Source organism: Watersipora subatra, chromosome 2, assembly GCF_963576615.1.
Source record: "Watersipora subatra chromosome 2, tzWatSuba1.1, whole genome shotgun sequence".
In the NCBI taxonomy this organism is placed as follows: Eukaryota; Metazoa; Bryozoa; class Gymnolaemata; order Cheilostomatida; family Watersiporidae; genus Watersipora; species Watersipora subatra.
In genome coordinates, this window is record NC_088709.1 from 22,205,566 (window position 1) to 22,228,734 (window position 23,169).

Below are 23,169 nucleotides of genomic sequence, written 5' to 3' on the forward strand. Positions count from 1 at the left end.
TAAAATATTTTTACATACTAACAGGAATCAGTAGATCAGAATATTGATCAAAAAATGTTCCAAAAGAATTGCTGTGTTTCTAGTTTCTAGTGTTTCTAGTAGTTATTTGTGTGGCTATATCAAAATTAAACTGTTATTTGTTGAATTGAATTGTTATTATTTACTAACAAACTTTAAACAAATAATATAACAATGGAAACAAAAGTACATGTAACCATTTTAAAAGTATCAGTGAATAAAGAGTACCTTAATAATACTTATGTAGTCAATCTAATGATATTTATTATGTAATTATTTAGATGCCTAATATATATATATATATATATATATATACATGTATGCATATACATGTATGTATGATATATAAATATAAAAGTTGTTTGTTTGTTGGTCTGTTTTCCGCATGTCCAGTTATAGTGATAAAGTTTTGGGCACACAAAAAAACTGCTTCACACTGGAATTGAACTTGGAACTTCCAGGCCAGCAGACTAATGAGCTAACCCTGTAGCTTACCCTGCATGTTGATTTATATAAATTACCAGCTGAATGCACGGGTGATAAAAAAGTCTTTGCATAGAAATTTATTTTTACTTAACATATAGCCACAGTTCCCATTTTAACTTTCAAACTTCATATCACGGGAAAAGTGTTTTGTGCTATTCAAATAAATTAAGAGAAAAAATAAAAAAACTATGAAGGTTTTGAAACTTTTTCAAACAACTGTAATTTTTAAACTTCGTATCATGAAAAGAAAGTGTTTTGTGCAGTTGAAATAAATTAAGAGAAAAAATGAAACAATTGTAAAGGTGTTTAAATGTGAACGTGGAATAATTAGGTAGTAACGGTTCAATAAAATCTATTTTGCTACGATTACAATGAAAAATGATCAGTAAACATATGGTTTTTGTTTTGTACCTAAAAATAACAAACAGCTTATGCAAGTACTATTAATATGTTCACAGAAAGCAATAAAACACGTGGATCCACGAACATAAAAAACCGTAATGTGGTCTGTTCAATAATGACTCTATCAATTAAGTGTAATGACACACTACTACGTCGACCACTAAACTACTATGCAATGTTGTGAGACAGTAACTCCAAACCTATCTCAACATCCCCCTCCACAAGTTTTATTCGGTACCGGTAATGTTGGTTACATATTCCTTCAGATATGTAGGTGGTTTTGTCTGCCGGCCATATCGTGTTATTGTTCCTAATTCCCCATTCACAGTCGAGATGTCCACGACGGTTGCATCCGCCCTTTCCCTCTGCTCACAGCTATTTTTCGCCGAGAGATCTGCCACGAACATCTACTTGTCTGCCCTCTCACTCTGCTCACCGCTATGTTCCGCCGGGAGATCTGCCACGGACATTTGCCTGTCCGCTCCCTCAGCCTGCTCACACCGTAGAGTCAGATCTTCCTTAGCAGTTGACTCTAAGGGGTGCAAGTATTTACGGCTACATCTTAGTGTTTGGCCCTGGTTATGCACGATGTAAGATCGATCCAAACAACTTTGTTGTATTACTCCAGAGTTCCGCATGTTGCCTGAGAACTTGCGTAGATCCTGAACATAAACAGGCTGCCCCACTTTTAGACTCCCACTGTCCCACTTTGCTTGCTGATTGTAGTAGTTTTGAGATGTCAAGGCCTTAACTCTTTTTTTATCCACCGCTTGTCTGGCATTGACAATACAGGGTACAAGTGTCTGCTGGGGTAAAAGCAATATACTTTGGGTCTGACGACTAAACATCCGTTGAGCAGGGCTTGTGGTCATATTGACAGTTGAAGTATTTTGCCATTCCAGTATAGCAAGGTTAATATCTTCACAGATTTTTTCATCAAATTCTTCACGATTTTTACAGCAGATTCTGCTTTGCTATTTGATTGTGCATGATACCGAGATGACAAACTGTGTTGGAATTTTCACTTGCAAGCGAACTTTTGGAATTGGTCTCCCGTGAATTGAGGGCTGCCGTCAGAATGCAGCAGCTCCGGAATATCATGGCGTGAAAACTGTTCTTTTAGACAGTTAATCAGTGTTTCCAAAGTGAGGTCCTTCAACTTGTTGATTTCTATGTAGTCAGAACAATAGTCTACCAGCACTACATAGTGTTCCTGGTGCCTGGCCTGAAATATGTCGGCTCCTACCTTCGCCCAGGGTCGATCTGGTATCTCATGACTTCTCATCATTTCCTTTGGTTTGCTGCTTTGATGCGCCAAACACTTAGAGAACAGTTAAGGCCCATTTCGGTTATTTCTGCTGTGATACCCGGCGAAAACACAGTGTTTCTCACTTTGCTTTTAGTGGCTTCTATTCTTTGATAAGTTTTATGAAGTTTTTGCAGCACCTCAGGTCCCATACTCATTGGCAGCACAACCCGATCACCTTTATAGACTAATTCGTTGGGAGCCCCCAGTTTATCTCGATAGTTCCAATATTGCTTGATATTATCGGGTAACTGACTTTTTTCTGAGAGCCACCCCTTCCTAATTGCTTCCTGTACTCCTAGCAGTTCTGGATCTTCTCTGGTAGCGACTCGTACTTGCTCCAATCGCTGCTCTCCTACCAGTGCATAATATTCAGGATCTGTGGACTGAATTTCAGTGCGACGTCTCTCCCACTCGCCCAACTGAAATACTTCCTCCGAACCCAGCGATAGCCCTTCTACACCTGCGGCGAGTGGCGCCCGAGACAGCATATCCGCAATCACTTGCTCTGATCCTGGACGGTATTTTACTTCCAAGTTTAACCTCTGCAACATCAGACGCATTCATTGTAATCTCTTGGGGGTTTGTAGCGGCGACTTTCTCATGATAGATCCCAGCTCTTGGTGGTCTGTGTGTACCGTTACCTGCGAGTGGCCATAAATATACTGGTCAAATCGATGACACCCATAAACTACTGCAAGATTTAGAACTACTGCAGATTCTAGCTCGATAGGGGCATAGTTCTGTTCAAACATGGTGAGAGCTCTTGAGGCATAGGCTATGGGCTTATCTTCTTGCAACAACACTGAGCCTAGGCCCACAGTGCTCGCGTCACATTGTAGTACCACTGGTTTGGTCTGGTCATAGTATCCCAAAGTTTTACTAGTTTGAGCCGGCTGCTTAACTTTGAGAAACTCCTTTTCCTGCCCTTGCGTCCAGTTATATTTAGCTCCCTTAGTCAGTAGCCTTCTCATAGGCTCTGTAATTGTAGCCAGCTTCTGCATGAATCTTCCTGAATAGTTGATGTAGCCCAAAAATCGCCTCACTTCTTCGACATTTCTTGGCGAGTGCATCTCACAGATATCCTTTTGCTTAGCAGGATCAGCACGCACTCCTTCTTGCGTTAGAATATGCCCAATATAGAGTATTCCTTTCAGCTTCAATCTCAGGTTGTCTTTGTTTAGCTTCAACCCTCTTTCTCGCGCTCTTTGCAGGAGCTTTGTGAAATTTTCATCATGATCTTGCAATGCCTGCAATGCCTTGCAAACCACAACACTGGTGGGAAGCTCCTGATAAGGTCAATGAAAATGACCGCGCTAAGATCCTCTGGGACTTCTACATCCGGACTGACAAGCATGTCCTGGCAAACCAACCAGATATAGTGGTGGTGGACAAGGAGAACAAGAGAGCTACTATAATAGATATAGCAGTACCCAATGACTACAATATAGCCAGCAAAGAAAAAGAAAAGGTAGAGAAATATCTCCCTCTTGGAGAAGAGATTGAAAAATGCTGGGATGTAAGAACAACTGTAATCCCAGTAGTCATTGGGGCACTGGGCGCAATAACACCGGCGCATAAAATGTGGCTTGCCCAAATACCAACAGTAATCAACTCAGGTGAGTTGCAGAAAAGTGCGCTATTGGGAACGGCTAAGATCTTGAGGCGAGTGCTCAAACTCCCAGGTCTCTGGTAGGAGACCCGAGTTAGAGCAGAAACTACCACCTATACGGGTTAACCGGGGTGAGGAAACAATTTATATATATAATGTATATATATATATATATGTATATATATATATACATATATATATATATATATATATATATATATATATATATATATATATATATATATATATATATATATATATACTAGCTGTGCCACTTGGCGTTGCCCGTGTAATAGAAGAGTCTTTGGACAGAAAATTGATTTGTATTTAACATATAACAACATATGCTATTCTAACTTTCAAACTACATATCATGAGAGCGGTGTATCGTGTAGTTGAAATGTATTAAGAGAAAAATAAAAACAACTGTAAAGGTTTTAAAACTTTGTCAAACAACTGTGCCTTTCACGCTAGTAGCCTGGCATATTGCCAATGGAAAACTCCACTAAGCTAGTTAATAAGGTTAGGCTTCCAATGACAGTAAGCCATGACTTTGAGTCTGCATTGTTGACCAGCTCAGCTGTTCTAATAATAGCTATAGCCGGAATGCGTACACACATACTTTGAGAAATATATATATAGATATATAGATACGTATATATATCAAGAACTAGAGTGTTAGAATAGTTTAATGTTACTTATCTTTCTTCCAGATTAATGTTTTACTCTGGGGTCACCTAGATATATATATATATATATATATATAAATATATATATATATATATATATATATATATATATATATATATATACTGATGAAGAAGAAGGTTGCAGTTCACTAGAAGAGAGTGCTCAATATTAAAATAGAGCGTTTATATAAACTATAGTTTATATATATATATATATAACACTAGATTAACAATATAGGTATATATATTGTTAATCTGGCTAGTTAACAGTTAAAGTTTTAGCAGCAAAAATCCCTTTTATGATGGATTTGAGCTTGTGACATTCAAATTACTTTATTATATATATGATTATACGTATATGTATATATATATATATATATATATATATATATATATAATCAGCCAAACCATTATAGGAACACATGACGTTTATGTGAACTAACACCTACACTCACGTGCACGCACATGCATACACACACGCACGCATGCACACATGCACGCATGCACAATCTGCCCAAAAACACTCCTAATGACAATGTTAGATTTATTAAGATTGATTGCACAAAATTTTTCGCTTTCCCAATGTTACAATAGAACACTTTGTAGTTGTCTACTATTGTACCTTCTGCCTGTGGCTGGTTTGCCTTAAAGTACAGGGAACAAGTATTTACATGTATGTATTTAGCCCAACTTTTGTGGAACTACCAAATTGTTCCAAAGAGGCATGATACAGGAAACTTTCTTCACATTAACTCAGCTTTTTGCTTTTTCATGGCAAAATCTTATACTCTATTCACTCTAGATATTATCTACAAAATACCATTCTCTCTAAAACTCATACAAAAGGCATAAAATTGGGATTATACAGTCCTACTTATCAATCATTTTCAGACTATTTGATGTAAGTCTGTTATTGTTTGGCGATTGTTTTGCAACGATTTGAATAAATTTTGTGAGAAAGCTTTAGTCAGAAACTGACATGAATAATTGATTGCAAACACTCATGATAGACACAATTTTACCAGTGTTTGTGTATGCAGATAGCTGCTAAATCTTATTTAAGTCTGTAGTTTTCATCCAAAACATTCTTTGCTACAACAACTATTATAAGGAGACAAATGAAATTTTAACCAATTATTCAAGTCTGGCCAGACTAAGACACATTCAAAAATTAATATTAGAAAATATTGAACATGAAATCAATGTGATTGGCTCAGCAAATCCTTAAATCCAAAATTATCACAGTATTATTGTGCAAATTCATATTACTAATGCGATGTAAAACCTGAATCACAAAAAGTTAAATAATGTTAAAACATTAAATAGTGCTTTAATAAGCAAAATCGCCCAATTTTAAATAAAATATAAATCCTTGAAAAGTGTAAAACAAAGTAATGAACAAAAAGTGTAACAAGGAGAACAATGAGGATTTTTATATATTTAATGTTACACAAGACAAAAACTCACTCTGGAAATATTTGGCTTTTTTTCTAATTTTCTGCAAATTGGAAAAATTTTGTATTAAGTATAATTGAATATTAGTTGAACTAGTTACCAATACATGTAATAGTAGTTGGTTTTTAATATGAGAAACACTGGAATGTGCAGGTTTGTGTAGATATCAAGAATCACTTCTAAATGCTAAAACTTGCCTAAAAAACTACCATCATGTAACATAATTCATAATTTTAACTTAATTTGATGAATGCAATGTACATGTATTTATTAACGTGTGAGGTGCTAGGCTAAATATTAGAAGATATACAGTAGGAACTAGAGGGGAAGGTGATAGGCTGTGTGCCTGGGATATAAAACCTGACAGATTTGTAGTAAAACTAAACGCCCCAATCAAGGTTTATCAATAGGCTTACTAGCATGGAGCTTTCAAAAAAAGGATATTTGGATGAGGAAACTAAGACAGTGCCTGAGTTTGACAGCACCAGACAGGTATGTGAAGTCTTTACTTTCAAACTATAGAATCATTTTGACTGATCTTTGTGCAGCAGCGTGAAGCAGCCGTGGCAGAAGGTTTGCATTTTGCCAACCTTAATGATCTGAAAGCTGATTTTTGTTGAGGTGGATTCATAGCATCGCAAAAAAAGCGTGCAGTTTTTGTAGCTTAGTGCATTTGTGTCTGATGTGAACAAATTACCACACCTTTACCCACGGGTCCTACATAGGTTGACAAAGCCGCTGCCTTTCGCAACCCACATAGTACCGGTGCCTTTACAATAACAGCTTGTTCAATCTAAATATCTAACTGAAACCTTAACATGACCTGCAAAGGTTTTACACATGACATACGCAATGTTTGCTAAGTAAGCTTTGCAGCAAAATAATCCTTCGGTACTTATAATAACCCATGTAAGCTGTAATGAAAGTAGCTATCTGCTAATGGGGAGGTCTAGCACCTGCCTGCGACTGCTGACATTCTGATGACAGCGATAAACCTGAAAGTAAATGTCTGGCTGTGTATTTTAAACATAAAAACATATGCATTGGCTTGTATTACATCTTGCTATCTGATCGTCTTGCAACAGTGAAGACCTTGAATAGTAGCGTATCTCCTATTGTTCCTACCCTCACGTAAATACAAGCTTCTCCGGTTGACATGATGCCAATCAGAGAATGTTGAAAGTAATGCCACGCAAGCAAAGTAATGTGACAGCATAAACTAGTGCTCTAGCTAGGCTGAAACTAGACATGACAGCTGGCAGTGCTTATAGGAGACAGAGTCTGCTGGTATACTAGCCAATGGTCTAGTACAACTTTTTGATAAATATTCATACAGGCAGTTGCATTAGAAGCTACTAGACTATAAAACTATGTCACATTTACTTTGTGCCTGCAAATTGCTAAATCTTTGGTAAAGTTTTTAATGTAAAAGTCAAGGAGTTAGCCAACTCTAGAAATGTCCAACCTCAAATTTTCAGTACATTTTCAAAAAATAAAAGTTTTCTCAAGCCAGTGAGTTTAACAAGTGCTTCAAGTTATTCATGTGCATTTTTTAAGAAGAGGGCCTTTGGCTTTCAAAAAATGTTTCTGTATAAAAACACAAACCCATGCATCGAGTTTAAATCATAGATGGTAAAAAACCTAATAGCCAAACTCTCGTTATCTGAGTTGTATTCTTGTTGTAGGTATGGCGCAACGTGATAGTAATATGCACAGGGTTTCTCTTCCTGTTTACTGCGTTCCAATCTCTACAGAGCCTGCAGTCGAGTTTGTTCAAAGATGAAGGAATGGGCACCACAGTGCTGGCTGTAATCTATGGATCGCTAGTCGTTTCTTCGTTCTTCGTTCCTTCTCCCTTAATAGCAACTATGGGTAAGCATTACAGACCGACAACCAGGCAGACAGGTGCACAAAGACAAACAGACAGACAAAAAACAGACCGACAGACAGTCAGCTAGACAGACAGACAGATAGATAGGCAGATAGACGAACAAACAACAAACAAACAGGCAGACAGACATATATACCTATGTTAGATAGATCAACAGACAAACAGACAGAAAGGAAAACAGACAGACTGACAAACAGGCAGACAGTCAAATAGAAAGGTGGATAAACAGAAAAACAGACAGACAAACATACAGACAAGGTAAGTTTGAGTTTGAAGTTCTAAAATTGAGGACTCTCTCAGCCAGTCCCAGTTCGCACAAGGACAGCGATTGAAACCCACGGTAAAGTGAAACAGTAGTTTCTTTTGGGCGTTTCACCATTTAATCTGACTTTCAAGGGATGTTCTGTGCAAGCTTGAACACGATTTTGCTCTCACGAAAAATTGACCAATAGCATACATTTAGCTCACCCAACAGCAAGACAGTGAAAGTGTATAATTAACGAATCGTCTCGATCCTTTCAGCTAACTATTTTATGACTTCTAACATTGCTTGATCTGGTAAACTACATAACATAAAATCATAAATCTTTTTATTTTTACAGTTATTAGAAAAGAGCAGACTACTCCCTAAGTAGTATTTTACCAAAGTTTGTAAAACTTAGGTAAAAGTTTGCCTTAACCAATTTGCTAACAGTGGTATGTTACCTAACAGGGGTATGTTACCTAACAGGGGTATGTTACCTAACAGTAGTATGTTACCTAACAGTGGTATGTTACCTAACAGTGGTATGTTACCTAACAGTGGTATGTTACCTAACAGTGGTATGTTACCTAACAGTGGTATGTTACCTAACAGGGGTATGTTACCTAACAGTGGTATGTTACCTAACAGTGGTATGTTACCTAACAGTGGTATGTTACCTAACAGTGGTATGTTACCTAACAGTGGTATGTTACCTAACAGTGGTATGTTACCTAACAGTGGTATGTTACCTAACAGTGGTATGTTACCTAACAGGGGTATGTTACCTAACAGTAGTATGTTACCTAACAGTGGTATGTTACCTAACAGTGGTATGTTACCTAACAGCGGTATGTTGCCTAACAGCGGTATGTTACCTAACAGTAGTATGTTACCTAACAGTGGTATGTTACCTAACAGTGGTATGGTTTAATCGTTTAACAAACAGATAAAACATTAAATATTGGTTATTATTGTACTGTCGTCACATTCGAGAATGGCCGAGATTAACGAAAGACACTGAGCGTGCCATGCAAGATCGTGATACATTAGAACTGCACTGCGTCAGTCAACGCAGATCAGTAATTTTGCTGTGCACTACAGCTTTCTAATGCGTAGCAAATATTCAATGCTACTGCAACTACTGCGGTCTACTGTGCCTTCACTTCCATGACGCATTACCTGAAATCCAGCAATTCATACTTACTATGAATGTTCATCCTTCAAAATGTGTAAATGCATGTGTACTGCATCTGCGCATTAGTATAAAGTTGATACAGAGGATCAACTGACACTGCTGACGTTCCAAACATCCGTATCGTATTGTACAAACTTGTCCAATGCTATGTTTAGTAAGCTCATAAACTTGCACTCTAACTCCCATATCATTTTGGACTAGGGTGTCAGGCATTATTACCAGTCCGATTGATGGAATTTGGGTGTTTGTATTGAATTTTCATTAACATTATGTTTTAAAATCATAGTGGATTTTCATTTCAACCATATAAAGCATGCTAGTTGTGATCAACTTATTTACCCGCTCTAACTCAAGATTGAGCAGCATTGACACGCAATTGTGTTGCAGTTGCAACCAAGAGAACCAAATACTTGATGCTGTGATATGTTTTCACAAAAATGTCCTACATATGTACAGCATATTACAAAATGTTCCCACTGCATCTAGTACAGCGAAATACAACACTCCACACACAACACTGCGCACTAGTGCTGGGCACGAGTACTTCTTGGCTAACGAATTTAGACTCGCTCCCTCCCATTCCAGTTTTTCGAGTATTGGGTAGCTGGTAGGGCTTGGCACGAGTACTTCTTGGCTACCGAGTTTTTCAGGCATCGAGTTTGTTGATACAGGTTTTATGTCTAAAATTTCCAAACACCAGACATATATTAAAATTTATAGTGCAATTATAATTCTATTCAATTTATTTATTATCTTTTATTATTTTCTAACGACTGATATTCATGCTCTCAGCGTTAACAGGCGGGTTGTTAAACAGTGCTTAGAGCGCAGGGCACAATAGACCGGATTTTTGTTCACTCTACTCGAGGGATTCGTGTAACAAAACCCGAACTCGCAAGTACAAGCCCGGACCAGCAAGATCATAATGCTAAAAATTTCTATTACCCGATACTCGAGAGAAGATAAACCCGCGAGTTCAGCAAGTTTTATTACCCGTGCCCAGCACCATTGCACAATGTAAGGTAGGCAATACCGCCAGTGCACCAATACTGCTCACTCAGTATTAGAAAACAGTTGTACTGCATGTATACTGCATACTGCGCAGTAGTAAATGTCCGTAATGCAACTATTATGCACATTGCATGGCTGTAACATGCTTACTACAGCTTCTGCGCTGCTAATGCAACCACATAGATATCCAGACAAAATTTACAGCAGCAGCAATGCATCCTACATCTGGGCACCAGTGAGTACTTATCAATGTGCAGCTATGAATTTTTTGTATCGATCACAGACCTGGTGCCATGTGAGAACATTTCTCTGGAACATTGAATGAGTGAGTGGCTATCTGGCTTGAGTCAAAACGAGTGCACCAGTAATAGTCTGCTGAACATATGGAAATAGAAGGTTGTTAGTGCCCATGTATTTCAGTTTATGATCTTCAGTATATGATGGCAGCTGTTGATAACCGAACGCTGTTCTTTTCATCTGTAATCTCAATCAAAAAGCTGAAGTACTGGCGGCTAGAAGAAATGGTAAAATGATTGAACGCTTAACATTCGCAATAGCTCATTGTCATTCACACTTGAAATTTGTGAGTGCCTCTTGTCTAACAAAAAGTTAGAAATTTAGGTTATAGCAAGGTAACTGCTAATTGATATCGTGCTGAGGTTCCTCATTGCATTTCCATGAGCGGTTAATCTGCAAATTTGCTTTTTCTGCGAGATGAAAATGATCAAAACCCACTAATTAAACAAATTTTGTTACTTTCAAATCTTGATTAATTTCTTCATACTTGCGGAAGATGGAACTGGTGTTTGCGAATGGTGCGCATGAAAATTCTGAACAAGCTATTCCATTTTAAACACTTTCCCGCACTTCGGTCATTCCAATTTTGATTTGACAAGACAGTGCATTGCTAAGACCTCTGACATAAAGATCTTTATTTTTTTAACAAAGCACCCGCATTAATTTGCACAATGTGAATGTTCATTGAACACCTATCACGCGGGAACTCAACGTGTGCACAACTCCAAATCTGCACAAGCGATACATTATGTCTGATAACAATTATTAGTCCTACTAACTGCATAATTTGCACGCAACGTGAAATACATGGAGTTAGCAATGAGGAAGACCTTAGATTTAACCTAGTTGTTATTAGTTACACACTGTATCTGCTACTGTGAGCATTTTCTTCACTGAGATGAGAATTTGACCTCTGTATTAATCACAACTTGCAAGTAGTGGTAAAGAACTCATTCTAATAATTGCTAAAAACTATGGTTATTTGAAGGATGCAAATGGACCCTCACCATATCGATGGCTTGCTATATTTCATTCATGGCAGCACACTTCTACGCCAGCTGGGCCTTGTTTATTCCGGCAGCGATCATACTTGGCCTGGGCGCGGCACCACTATGGGGATCAAAGAGCCATATGGTCAACACTGTAAGTGTGTTTGTATTCTAGATACGTAGGAGCAGATAAGTTAGTTCCTTGCGATAACTGATAAAGAACAAACCAAGCGATGACAAACTGGGTGATTTGATTTACAGAGATATGCTGGTTGGCTTATACTTGTTCCTCAGCATTCTTTGTAACGAGAGTACCCTAGCTGTAATTTCCTTTTCTATGTATGAAGGTGTATTTTACCATCTGTTTTGATCAACAAAGCTAAAAAGATTAGACAAAGTCCTTGACACATTCTAGTGGATTTCTGGTACTTTTTTGTTAGGTCTGAAAAAGTTAGATTATTCAGTGCTTGCATTGAACAAGCAAGCAACCCTCAGTCTCTCGCTGTTAATGAATTATTACAACCAACCACAGGCTAGGTGTGCAGTTTTGACAGACAGTAGTTAGGGTAAACAGCAGTCTGCTGTTGAATTAAGATATCCTTATGTTGAGTTGACATATTCTTTTGTTCAGTTAAAACATCCTACTGTTGAGTTAACATCTTCATTTGTTCCATTAACTTATCCTTCTGTAGAGTTAATACCTTTATTTGTTGCGTTAACATGTCCTACTGTTGAGTTAACATCTTCATTTGTTCCATTAACTTATCCTTTTGTAGAGTTTACACTTTTATTTGTTGTGTTAACATATCCTTCTGTAGAGTTAACACCTTTGTTTGTTCACTTAACATATCATTTTTTTGAGTAAAAACCACCAATTAGCTATGTTTTACCGTTGTCTCCCGACTCCGTCAAATACATCTTCTGTTTCTTGCACTGGAACTACTGTGAATGGTTTTAGCTGGCGCATGAGTACGCACAGAAGAGGAAGATAACAAATGATGCAGGAGCAAATTTATTCTTTGGAACATTCTTTCTCTTCTTCCAGTCCGGTAGGTAAAACTGACCTCAAACCGACCCCGATGTACATAGATGCATGGATAAAAAGCAATTCTCTAATATCAGCATAATGTGTTGGTTAGGCTCTTGTTGAAGATATGATGAGTAAATACATGGTTACAAACAATGATGGAATGACTCTGTTGTGTAGTCAAGGAGTTTTGCATGCATTGAAAATTCATTGCCGACGTATGGTGTTGAAACAAACATGTTGGTTTACAGAGTCAACGCATCTGTGGTTGGCTGATCTTATAGTTGGTTGTAACGATTTCAATTCCACTTTGTTTGAATATTTTATTCACACAAACAACTCCTTAGATATATACATATGGACAGAAATATGGTCTGTAGGCGCAGCAAATAGCTGCTCTATGTGTCAACAATGCATTTTGACCGTGTGTAGTCAGTATTAACAGCAGGTTGTAGTGAGTTGATTGCAGGCTGTTTAACCTAACTGGTGACAAAAGGATCTTGCGAAAATTGGGATTTGATCAATTTTTTTCATGAACGGCAGTTTAGAGATACTTTGAGATTTTAGTGATAAAATATCTAAATGTTATAAAATATAGTACATAAACATAATAAAATATAAAATGTTCTATCGGTGAAGAAAGTTTTGAAATCCCGATCCACAGCGGCTTCGTGATGGCTGCAATGAACTGTTCGTTTTTGAGCTGTTAAAAGGTTGTAATCACATTTCCACATATTTTGCACCTACAACACGGCAGAGTAAGACATTGTGAATCTTTTGATATCAAATAACTGTAATTTGAATTTTGTTGCAAGTCAACCTTTAAGTCTTATGCACATCTGGAAACTCGGAGTTATTATCTATACACCGCTTATAACCCTATTAATCATTTGTGAACCATTCTAACAAAAACAGTTTTGTGGCTTTGACCAAATCCTTCTGTTTTCATTTCCTACAGACAAAAATCTTTATAGAGGTCTCGAATCATGCTTTTTATTAAAAATGCATTCGCTTATTTGCTGTCGACAGAACCTTCTTGGCATATATGTTACACTCTCCTTTGGGTTACTCGCCTTTAATGCTGTCTGCCTTCCGCATTCTTGCTAAACCGTTTTTCATATACATCGAAGTATCAGGCCAAGCTAAAGAAGGAACTACAATATTTTGACCGTAAAATATTAGTGAGGTACAGCTGGTATTAATTATATCAATGGTGTCTCTTTCAATGTGTGTGTCAGCTTAAAGCCCATGCGTTTCCTCATTTTCTGGCCAATTCCATTCAAGCTTCACACACATATGCTTCGTGCCTTCTGCCAGTTCACCAAAATATTTGATTTCGATACTCTATCAGGTTCGTTAGAACCCGCCTCCTAAACAACCAAATGTGCACGATTTGGTTTAAAATAAAAAGCATCACTGGCATTGCCATGTCTACTGCTAGTGTTATAAACTTATCAACTGCTTCTAAAAAGTATATAAATCCAAAGTTTAAGGTAAACAGACAGGTGAGCAGCAACTATTCGTCTTCGTAGGTAGTAGACTTAGGAGTTGTCCTTCTTACACGTTATAGATCTTTTTTGTCAGCACTCGAGCATCTGAAAGCAACTTTGTCCTTTGAAACTCACACAATCCGGTAACGATATATTTTTATATACAGACATTTTTCCTTTAGCGGGTTACATCGTGCATCTGTTCAAATGTTTGTAAATAAATAATTTATTTTTTCAAGCATAATACTTTGTGCATAAGTGTGCTGTTTTTAGATCTCCATATTTGTTAATTGATGAACTCGAATAACTGTCAAACGAGGTGAACACAGTTAAGCAACTCTTTCATCATACTCTTATCGAAGATCCTTTTCACATTGGCTGATAACACGCAGTAGATATAATGAGCATTAGCATAAAGTGTTAGTTACGGAATTGCGCAATTCCTGTTATGCATAAAGTACAGGCTCATATTCGTTTTCAGTGCCAGACTCTCGATGACTCACAGCACTTAGTTTTGAACAAAACAAAAAAAGCGTCAAAACATTCTGAAAAACAGACATATTTAAAATGTAAGGAAACAATGTGATAGGAAAGTCATTCTAACAACAGTTTAACAATTTCCCAACTAAAACATATGAAAGACTTGCTGATAGGTTGCGACTGGTTATATAAAAGCGTAAGAACTGCCGTGTTCTTCTAACTGCTCCACACAGATCAAAACCACTGAGTACAAAGCACTAAGAGATATATATTTGATAACATATGCAAGCATACAAGCAATTCAATTTGTGTGGGTAGAATGATCAGCATGCAAGAGACTGCCAGGGACCTCCGCCTTCCTTGGCTCATCTGGGCTCCTTACATCATCCGCCTCCTTATCTCGGCAGGTCTTGTGTACGTGACTCAGCTTCAGTATATCAGTCATAACGTGGCCGATGTCGCCGAGTTGAGCATAGCCTTGATAGCTGACTTTGCACTTAATAGCCGAGATGGCCTCAGCCGTGCCGACTTGGTCCTGTTAGTCAAGTTGGCTATTGTCCAGTTGTTCGGCTGATCATGCACGCAACTAATTGTTGACATTTTAGCCCAAACACTCAGTGTGAGTCACTGAGTGCTCTGCTGGCTTTCACCACATAAACTCAAATTTTTTGGCAATGACAAATTTACTTCCCTTTTTCAGCTTTACCGTTGATTATTGCTGACTCTGTGAACACCAGATCGCATTTCTAACCGTGAAACCTGCTTTACCTGATAATGAAGGACGATAATAGCAATACATATGAACCGCCTGCATCTATATATATAAATCTCAGTGTTTGTCTGTATTTTGTCTGTCCACATGTCCAGTTTTGTCGATAAAGTTTCAAGAATGAAAACTCTCCTGCACGCTGTATTTGAACTCGGAACTTCCAGTTTTACATACAGGCATCCAATACACAATGCTGTCCAACTGGCTGTATTATAACATAAATTGTGCACATAATTATTACACCTGCCAATCTTTCATGGCTTCATGCTTAAAGGTTGACTTGCAACAAAGTTCAAATTATAATTATTTCGTATCAAAAGATTCACCATGTTTTACTCTGCTGTGTTGTAGGTGCAGAATATGTGGAAATGTGTTTCCAAGCTCCTAAAAGCTAAAAACGAACAGATAGTCGCAGCCGTCACAAAAACGGCCGTCGGTTGGAATCCCTCTCAAAATGGCTCAAATTTGACGTAGTTGAACATGATATGCTTCTTTTTACACTTTCATGCAATCTCATTTGTCGAAATATTTTCTCAAATATGCTTCACGCATTCCATAAAACCATGTCTATTGTCCTTACGCGTCTTTTTCATTATCATTGTAACGCTGTCGCTTTGAGCACTGACATCTCAAAACCTAACCTAAAAATTAGTTTAATTTTTTAACCCTAGTTCGAGGGGGGCATCACATCTTTTGATAAACATGAGGAGCCTGTAGGTCACCTGCAATAGTCGATAAATGCTGCAGAAATTGTTCGTGCAATTTAGCAAGAAGTATGGGTCACATGATCATATTATGACTAGATGATTAGACCAAGCTGAAATGAAACCAAAAAGTATCGAGCATCTATATATTTTATAAGAGCTTTTTGGTAGAACCCGAAGTGTTTGTCATAAACTAGTGCTACTAGATGTTTTATATTGAGGCTTTTATTTCAAGTGATACCATCACATGTCAAAAACAATAACCACGTCGTGTTGAGTACATCATTGAAATAAAGGGATTCCAACTATCAGCCATTTATTCAAATGTTCGTTTTTGAGCTTTGAAGAGATTGTAATCACATTTCCACATATTTTGAACCTACAACACAACAGAGTAAGACATGGTGAATCTTTTGATACCAAATAACTGTAATGTGAATTTTGTTGCAGTCAACCTTTAACACTTCACCTAGTATATCATAAAGAGAGCAGCTGTACAAGATGCTTCCAATTATGCATTGAATATAGATCTAGCTCACAATGCTTATGATCATCTCTTTTCATTTCAGCATCAGTCTGGGGTAATGTGATAGCGAGTCAAGTCTTAGCACCAGCAGGCTCTAACTCATCCATTGAATTTCTTTCTGATGTGGTAGGTTTGCTACTCATACTTGCAACAAATGATCTCAGACTAAGTTTTCTGTCAAAGACTCAGCCAAAAATATTTGAAAACATTTGTAACATCTTTAGGTTAAATTAATCACAAATTTTTTCCTGAAATTTTTAAAATTTGCAATGGTATAGAGAGTTGAGTTGAACTCTTATGAAAAGCGCTTGCTCTTTATAACAAAGCTTAACTACCTGCAGTGTGTATCATCAGAAAATATGTCCTTAAAACAATGTGTCATTCGAGCATTGTGATTTCACAATGGATTACTGGGTATACTGAAGCTGTGACAACTAATAATAGGGAATTGATCGTACACTTGTGACAGGTTGTGACAGGTTGTGGTGGATTGGGGTGTCAGAGATCTATGCGCTAGTCATAAGCATTTCATGTAATACTGGTGAAATCACACGAGACTTTAAAAAGCTGGCAGTGTGGCTGCCAAGAAAAATAACAAATAAGCACACTGTTGCCATGGCTACAAGCACTAGCCATTGCCACTCCATGTCCTATATTCACAAATCTTCAAAACATTCAGTAATCTGCTAAGGAAAGATGATTTATAACTGATGCACAAAAGGAAATGATTATAAATTCTTGCTATGCATATCGAGCTACAGAAGATATAGCAGATGTTCCATACTGGTAAAGATGAAATTGTTAGGACTTAGTATCTAAGCTCTTTTGAAAACATTTCATAAAAGTTCCATTAGTGTTTGAAAATGTACTCACAACTATTTTTACTGATCATAGGAGCTTGAGTTGTCTTATTGATATTTAATATTGATGTTTATATTCATAATATATAGATATTGATGTTTAATATCCATATTGATGTTTATGCTTAAATTGTATTGTCAAATGAGCTTCAGCTCACTTAGCAGCTTCTAAGCAATAGGAAGACCTTTTCAAAGAAATCGCTTCAACACCTTTTCATACATATATATGCTAACCTACCTTTATACTTGAGGCAATAGCAAGTGCTCGCTCAGTGTCTCTTGTGTAGATATACATGTATATGTCTTAGGAACTCGCTAAATGTGGAAAAGGATTTTGCCCTCAGATCAAAGACAGTAATAATACAAACCTAGACCGGCCTTCAGACGAAAAGGTAAGTCTACCTTCTTTCAGCATTTTGTGCACAGATCGTAAAGAGGCAACAACTCCTCCATAATCTGTTTTAATAGTTACAAAGACAATTTCATAGCTTTTAAACCCACATGAATGCTTATACACATTCTTCTACTTGCTGTAAACTGTTAGTATTTTTGTATCTACAAACAAACTGTGACTAGCAACTGTTCAGACAAACTGTAGAATGCAGCCTCCGCTGGATGTCATTTACGCAGGGTGTGTTTACTGTTGTCACTCTTTGCAGCTTTACATGCTGGCTGGCATCTACACGGGATGTGCCTGTTTAGCCGTCATCATAGTCGGCGTTTTCCTCCAACAGCTGCCGATTGAAAGAAATCTAAAGATTGGTAGGTGCTCTAAGGAGATCTGCAAACCTCGAATCATAGCCGCTACATTCTTGCACATGAAGGACTACAGACAGGCCCTTCTCATTCCTTTGACTATGTACAGCGGGCTAGAACAAGCCTTTTTTGCCTCAGACTACACACAGGTAGGAATGTTTGTATCATTGAAAAACGCGGCGAAGGTTGATTGGTTTGTTGCCATCCCTATGTTTCCATGGCTAAAATGATATGCTTGTGTTGAATTACCTTGCAATAAATGTTTCAATGAATAACAACGGTGTTAATTTACATGATGCAAATTAACACCTTTACTGAAAAAGTTAAGAAATTCTACGCCATAGGGCAATAATTAGCGACTCAGTTTTGTTATGTTTAGCAGCATTCGAAACATTAAATTCCCAGAATTCCCAGCTACTCAAATCGAAATGAAAATAATTGAAGTCTGAAAATGTTTGTGAAAATAAAATAGCTTTTGCTGTATTTTCCTCCGCATCATTTGTAAGTGCCGTATCTGTCTTGCAGATGATGACAAACTTGTGCATCATCTGCATCATGCGATGTTGTGAAAAGCTACATTACTCAGAATTGATCCTTCACACTGCCTAAGCCATAATACAATAAACTTTATTATGGTATTTTTGTTTAACAATAATACCCCTTGAATGCCCTCCTCGCTTGGATTTTCCTATTAAACCATTCTTGCCAATTTATGATACTGCAAAACGTCTATTTGAGTGCCATGCGTTGTTTGTTTCAACCCTTTTATAAAGGTGACATTCTATTAAAGGTAGTTTTCAAATAGAGGGTGAGACGATAATAATGAAGAGATTGCGTCAATAATAATACTCTTTTGCGATTGCCGCAGTGTCAGTGGCAGTTTAGGGACATTGTTTAATGACAGTGTACCTGAGAAGATCGATCTTTACAATCAACTCTGATTGGAAGTTACTAAAGTATAAATCCAACCCATCGTCTTCAGATCTGTCTATAATGTGGTTTACATTCTGACCTAAAGACTTTGAAACATTTCTTCAGGAATACCATACAAAGTAATAGCAGTGAATATTATGTCATATTAACGTTCGTTTTTTAGCTACCAATTTTTTCGATTTTTTTCTCAAAACTTTAACAACGCCACCAGGTATATAAATATTTATTGTCAGCCTAGAAAAATGTTGCCTCTACTGTAAAGCTCTGGGATTGTCAAATTTTTTTCAAATTGTGTATACTTGATGCTGTTATTTGATTGGCTATCATTTTGTCAAAAGTATATGTATTGATCTGCATGTTATTCATAGTTTTAACTAGGATATCATATTTCTACATTTCTATTGTAAAACTTGGATATATAACTGCTACAAAAGCAGAACTATGCTAAGGATGAACGTCTAATACATTAATGCGCAATATATATAATGTATAATCTATATATTAGGGCATAATATATAATAAAGAACACATATATATTGCTTGAACAACTGAACTTACAACATACAAAATTTAAACATAGCTGTTGGGCTCGGGCTAACAGTATCAATTTTGAACAACCTTCGTAGGACCTTAGTAAGGGTGTGTACTTTGAGCACCAGAGGTAGCTGTGACTAAGCTATGATTTGCGAACAGATAATTTCAACTCGTTAATGCATACACTGAAGCACTTGTCTAATCAAACAGATAAATTTATCAGTATAAGATAGTAAACGCTATACAGAAAACCTGAATATGACCTGTTGTAGGCATTTATTACCTGCCCACTAGGAAACTGGTGGGTAGGTTATGTGGTAATATGTTATGGAGCGATGAATGCTTGCTGCTCTCTCCTCTTTGGCAAGCTTGTGCAGTATGTTGGACGTATCCCATTCTTTGTTCTTGGTGAGTACTGAAACAAAAGACTGGCTCTTCTTTCTTAAGTAGAAAGTGTTTGTTAAGTTATGTATTTTGAAGTGTATGGGCAAGTACACTCAAGTACACTCATACCCCGAGTACAGCGAAATGACAGGCCATAAAGGATCTTCTGCTACTCAACTTAGTCATCAGCAGTATCTTAGCGGTCTGGAAAGCTTGACATTCGAACAGTGGGGTTGGGATAAATCCGCAAAACAGTCACTAATCGTAACGAGAAGGTTATTGCATGTACTTTAAAGATGTACTTAGACCAAATTTTAGTAGATTTTATTAGAAAATATCGATATTTTTCTATCACTTGCGACTGTTTTTGATGGTAATAACCATAACAACCAGTGATGTCATTATGCAAGTATTTTCCCTCGGAGGGTTTAACCGCGATTAAGTTTTGTCGATTTTAATCTTGAGACATCTCAGCAATCAGATTACCTCAAATATAAAAAATTATCGCAAATGATAGAAAAATATCGATAATTTCCGATAAAATTTACTAAAATTTTGTGTAAGTTCATCGTTAAGCTCCTTTCTGGAAAATCAATTTAACAGACTAGTCTACGAATTGTTGTCGTATTGGCTAGCAAGATATTACTTTACAATCCTTGCTTATGTAGCGTGTGATAGGAGTTTTAAAATTAATAAGGATTTTTACAAAGAAATATTCAAATCAAACAGAGGTACTATATGCCAAAAATGATCCCTGAATATATTTTATTTTTTACTATTAGTCATCAGTTACTACTAGTCGTCAGTTACTACTAGCCATCGGTTATTACTAATCATCGGTTACTACTTGTCATCGGTTACTACTAGTCATCAGTTACTACTAGTCATCGGTTACTACTAATCATCGGTTACTACTAGTCATCGGTTACTACTAGTCATTGGTTACTACTAGTCATCAGTTACTACTAGTCATCAGTTAATACTAGTCATCGGTTACTACTAATCATCGGTTACTATTAGTCATCGGTTACTACTAGTCATCAGTTACTGCTAGTCATCGGTTACTACTAGTCATCAGTTACTACTAGTCCTCAGTTGCTACTAGTCATCAGTTACTGCCAGTCATCAGTTACTACTAGTCATCAGTTACTACTAGTCATCAGTTACTGCTAGTCATCGGTTACTACTAGTCATCAGTTATACTACTAGTCATCAATTACTACTAGTCATCAGTTACTGCCAGTCATCAGTTACTACTAGTTATCAGTTACTACTAGTCATCAGTTACTACTAGTCATCAGTTACTGCCAGTCATCAGTTTCACTAGTTATCAGTTTCTATCAGTAGTTGATTGCCACCTGCCACTGATTTCAATGTTTTCAAATGCAATCGAGTGCAGCTCAACTTTTGTTTGTTAATGTACTTACATGACTTGTGTTCATTGTACGGATCAGAAAAAATAGGTTTTGGAATAAATCGACTGGTTGAATGGTTTGTTGTAGGTGCTCTGATAAATATCGCTCTAGTCACCACTTTCCTCACTTTCCAAATTACTCAAGAGAATCTCTACATATACTTTATACTTGCTGGCTTCTGGGGAATGGCCGATGCTATCTGGCAAACACAGATAAATGGTAAGTCAGTGCTTCTACTGTCATAGAAAACTGCCATCTGAACTTACCATGTAGACTTGTCAAGGTGTTCGTGTTTGACCGTTCAATGCGCCATCTTTCTGCCATAATTGCAGCCTTAATGACTAATGGGATCAGAGTTTTGACTAGTACTAGCTATTAACTAACTAATGATTAATAGAGCTTGGCCTAATTAAAGCAGACGATGTACTTGTACCCCTCAAGAAAATCAAGGCTCAAAACATGAATTAGAAATTAGAATAACAACTAGTACAAATATATTGCAAATATTCATGAATTCAATTTCAGAAAAATATCAAATATTTTTTTATTTTATTGCTACGATAAGTATGATATGATTAAACTAGTTTATATTTTAACGAATTTATAAATATGTTATATAACATAATAATAACCTTAACATCAGGCGTCTTACAACTTTCACTCCACCTTAGCATATTATGGAAACGCAGTTCATTTATCAGCCCAGCGTAGCACTTGGACAACCAGGAGTCGCTATGCTATCGTTGTATAGAAACGTAGCAATATTTGAGTAGCTGAGACGAGTAGATAGTCAAAGCAAGCTTTGGGCACTCCCTGAAGTTGTACCTGATATAGAAACAATAATTCGAAATTCTGCTACCATATCCCTGTTGTCGATGCTCCGTTGAAAGACAATTTCTAACTAACCTGACAGTGTTTCCTTATTCATTGTTGTACTCTCAGCAACTGTTGTATGCGTTTGCCAACATTGTAGCTTTATACGGAGTATTATTTAAAGACAGCCACGAAGCAGCCTTCTCAAACTACAGATTATGGGAGTCTATCGGGTTCATCATAGCCTTTGGCTACCAGAGTAGGCTGTGCTTGCCCATCAAAGCCTACATTCTTCTCGCTTTCCTTGGCTTAGGAATTATGGGCTTTAGTATAGTTGAATGGCAAGAGAGAAGAAATAAAACCAACAAAATGAATGTTAACTAACAGTACCGTGTTTTAGGTGTGATTGGCTATTGAGGGTTATTCAGAACGCATCCAATTTAACATGTTTTTAGTCGGAATTGTTTACTCTTCTGTGTACTTCTGATGCCAAACTAAAGATCAAGCGATTTTATTACACACTATTGATTACAAGTTATGCGTATGAATATCTGTACAGGAATCATGTAAATACATTGTATGCAACAGTTATTATTCATTGTACTTTAGCAATAAAAATCTTAAGCTACAAGTTTATATACTTCTTTACATGAGTATTTAATGCACTTTTTAAATAATTTACTATAAAACATAAATCTGTGCTTTTATGCAAGCAGTAGAAAACCATTTTTTATGCTACTGGTTTGGATTAGTGCTATAGCAACATCATACACTTATATCTAGCCACAACTGATGTTAGAACTGAAAGAAGCTGTTCACAAAATGCATCTGAGCAGGCATCAATTTGGTCTACAGTATTGCATAGAAGTTAGTAGTGAGCAAA

General features: G+C 37.0%; 1 protein-coding gene across 1 annotated transcript; it reads left to right on the forward strand.

The window, feature by feature from the left end:
- The first annotated feature begins 6,366 nt into the window (after nt 1–6,366).
- On the forward strand, nt 6,367–22,753 carry LOC137388894 (protein unc-93 homolog A-like). The gene is made up of 10 exons (XM_068075375.1): nt 6,367–6,460; nt 7,654–7,840; nt 11,595–11,749; nt 12,554–12,644; nt 16,635–16,717; nt 17,760–17,843; nt 18,111–18,356; nt 19,947–20,082; nt 21,561–21,692; nt 22,447–22,753. The coding sequence occupies exons 1-10, from the start codon at nt 6,389–6,391 to the stop codon at nt 22,668–22,670; spliced, it is 1,410 nt and encodes a 469-aa protein (XP_067931476.1). The 5' UTR covers nt 6,367–6,388; the 3' UTR covers nt 22,671–22,753.
- The last annotated feature ends 416 nt before the right edge of the window (nt 22,754–23,169 follow it).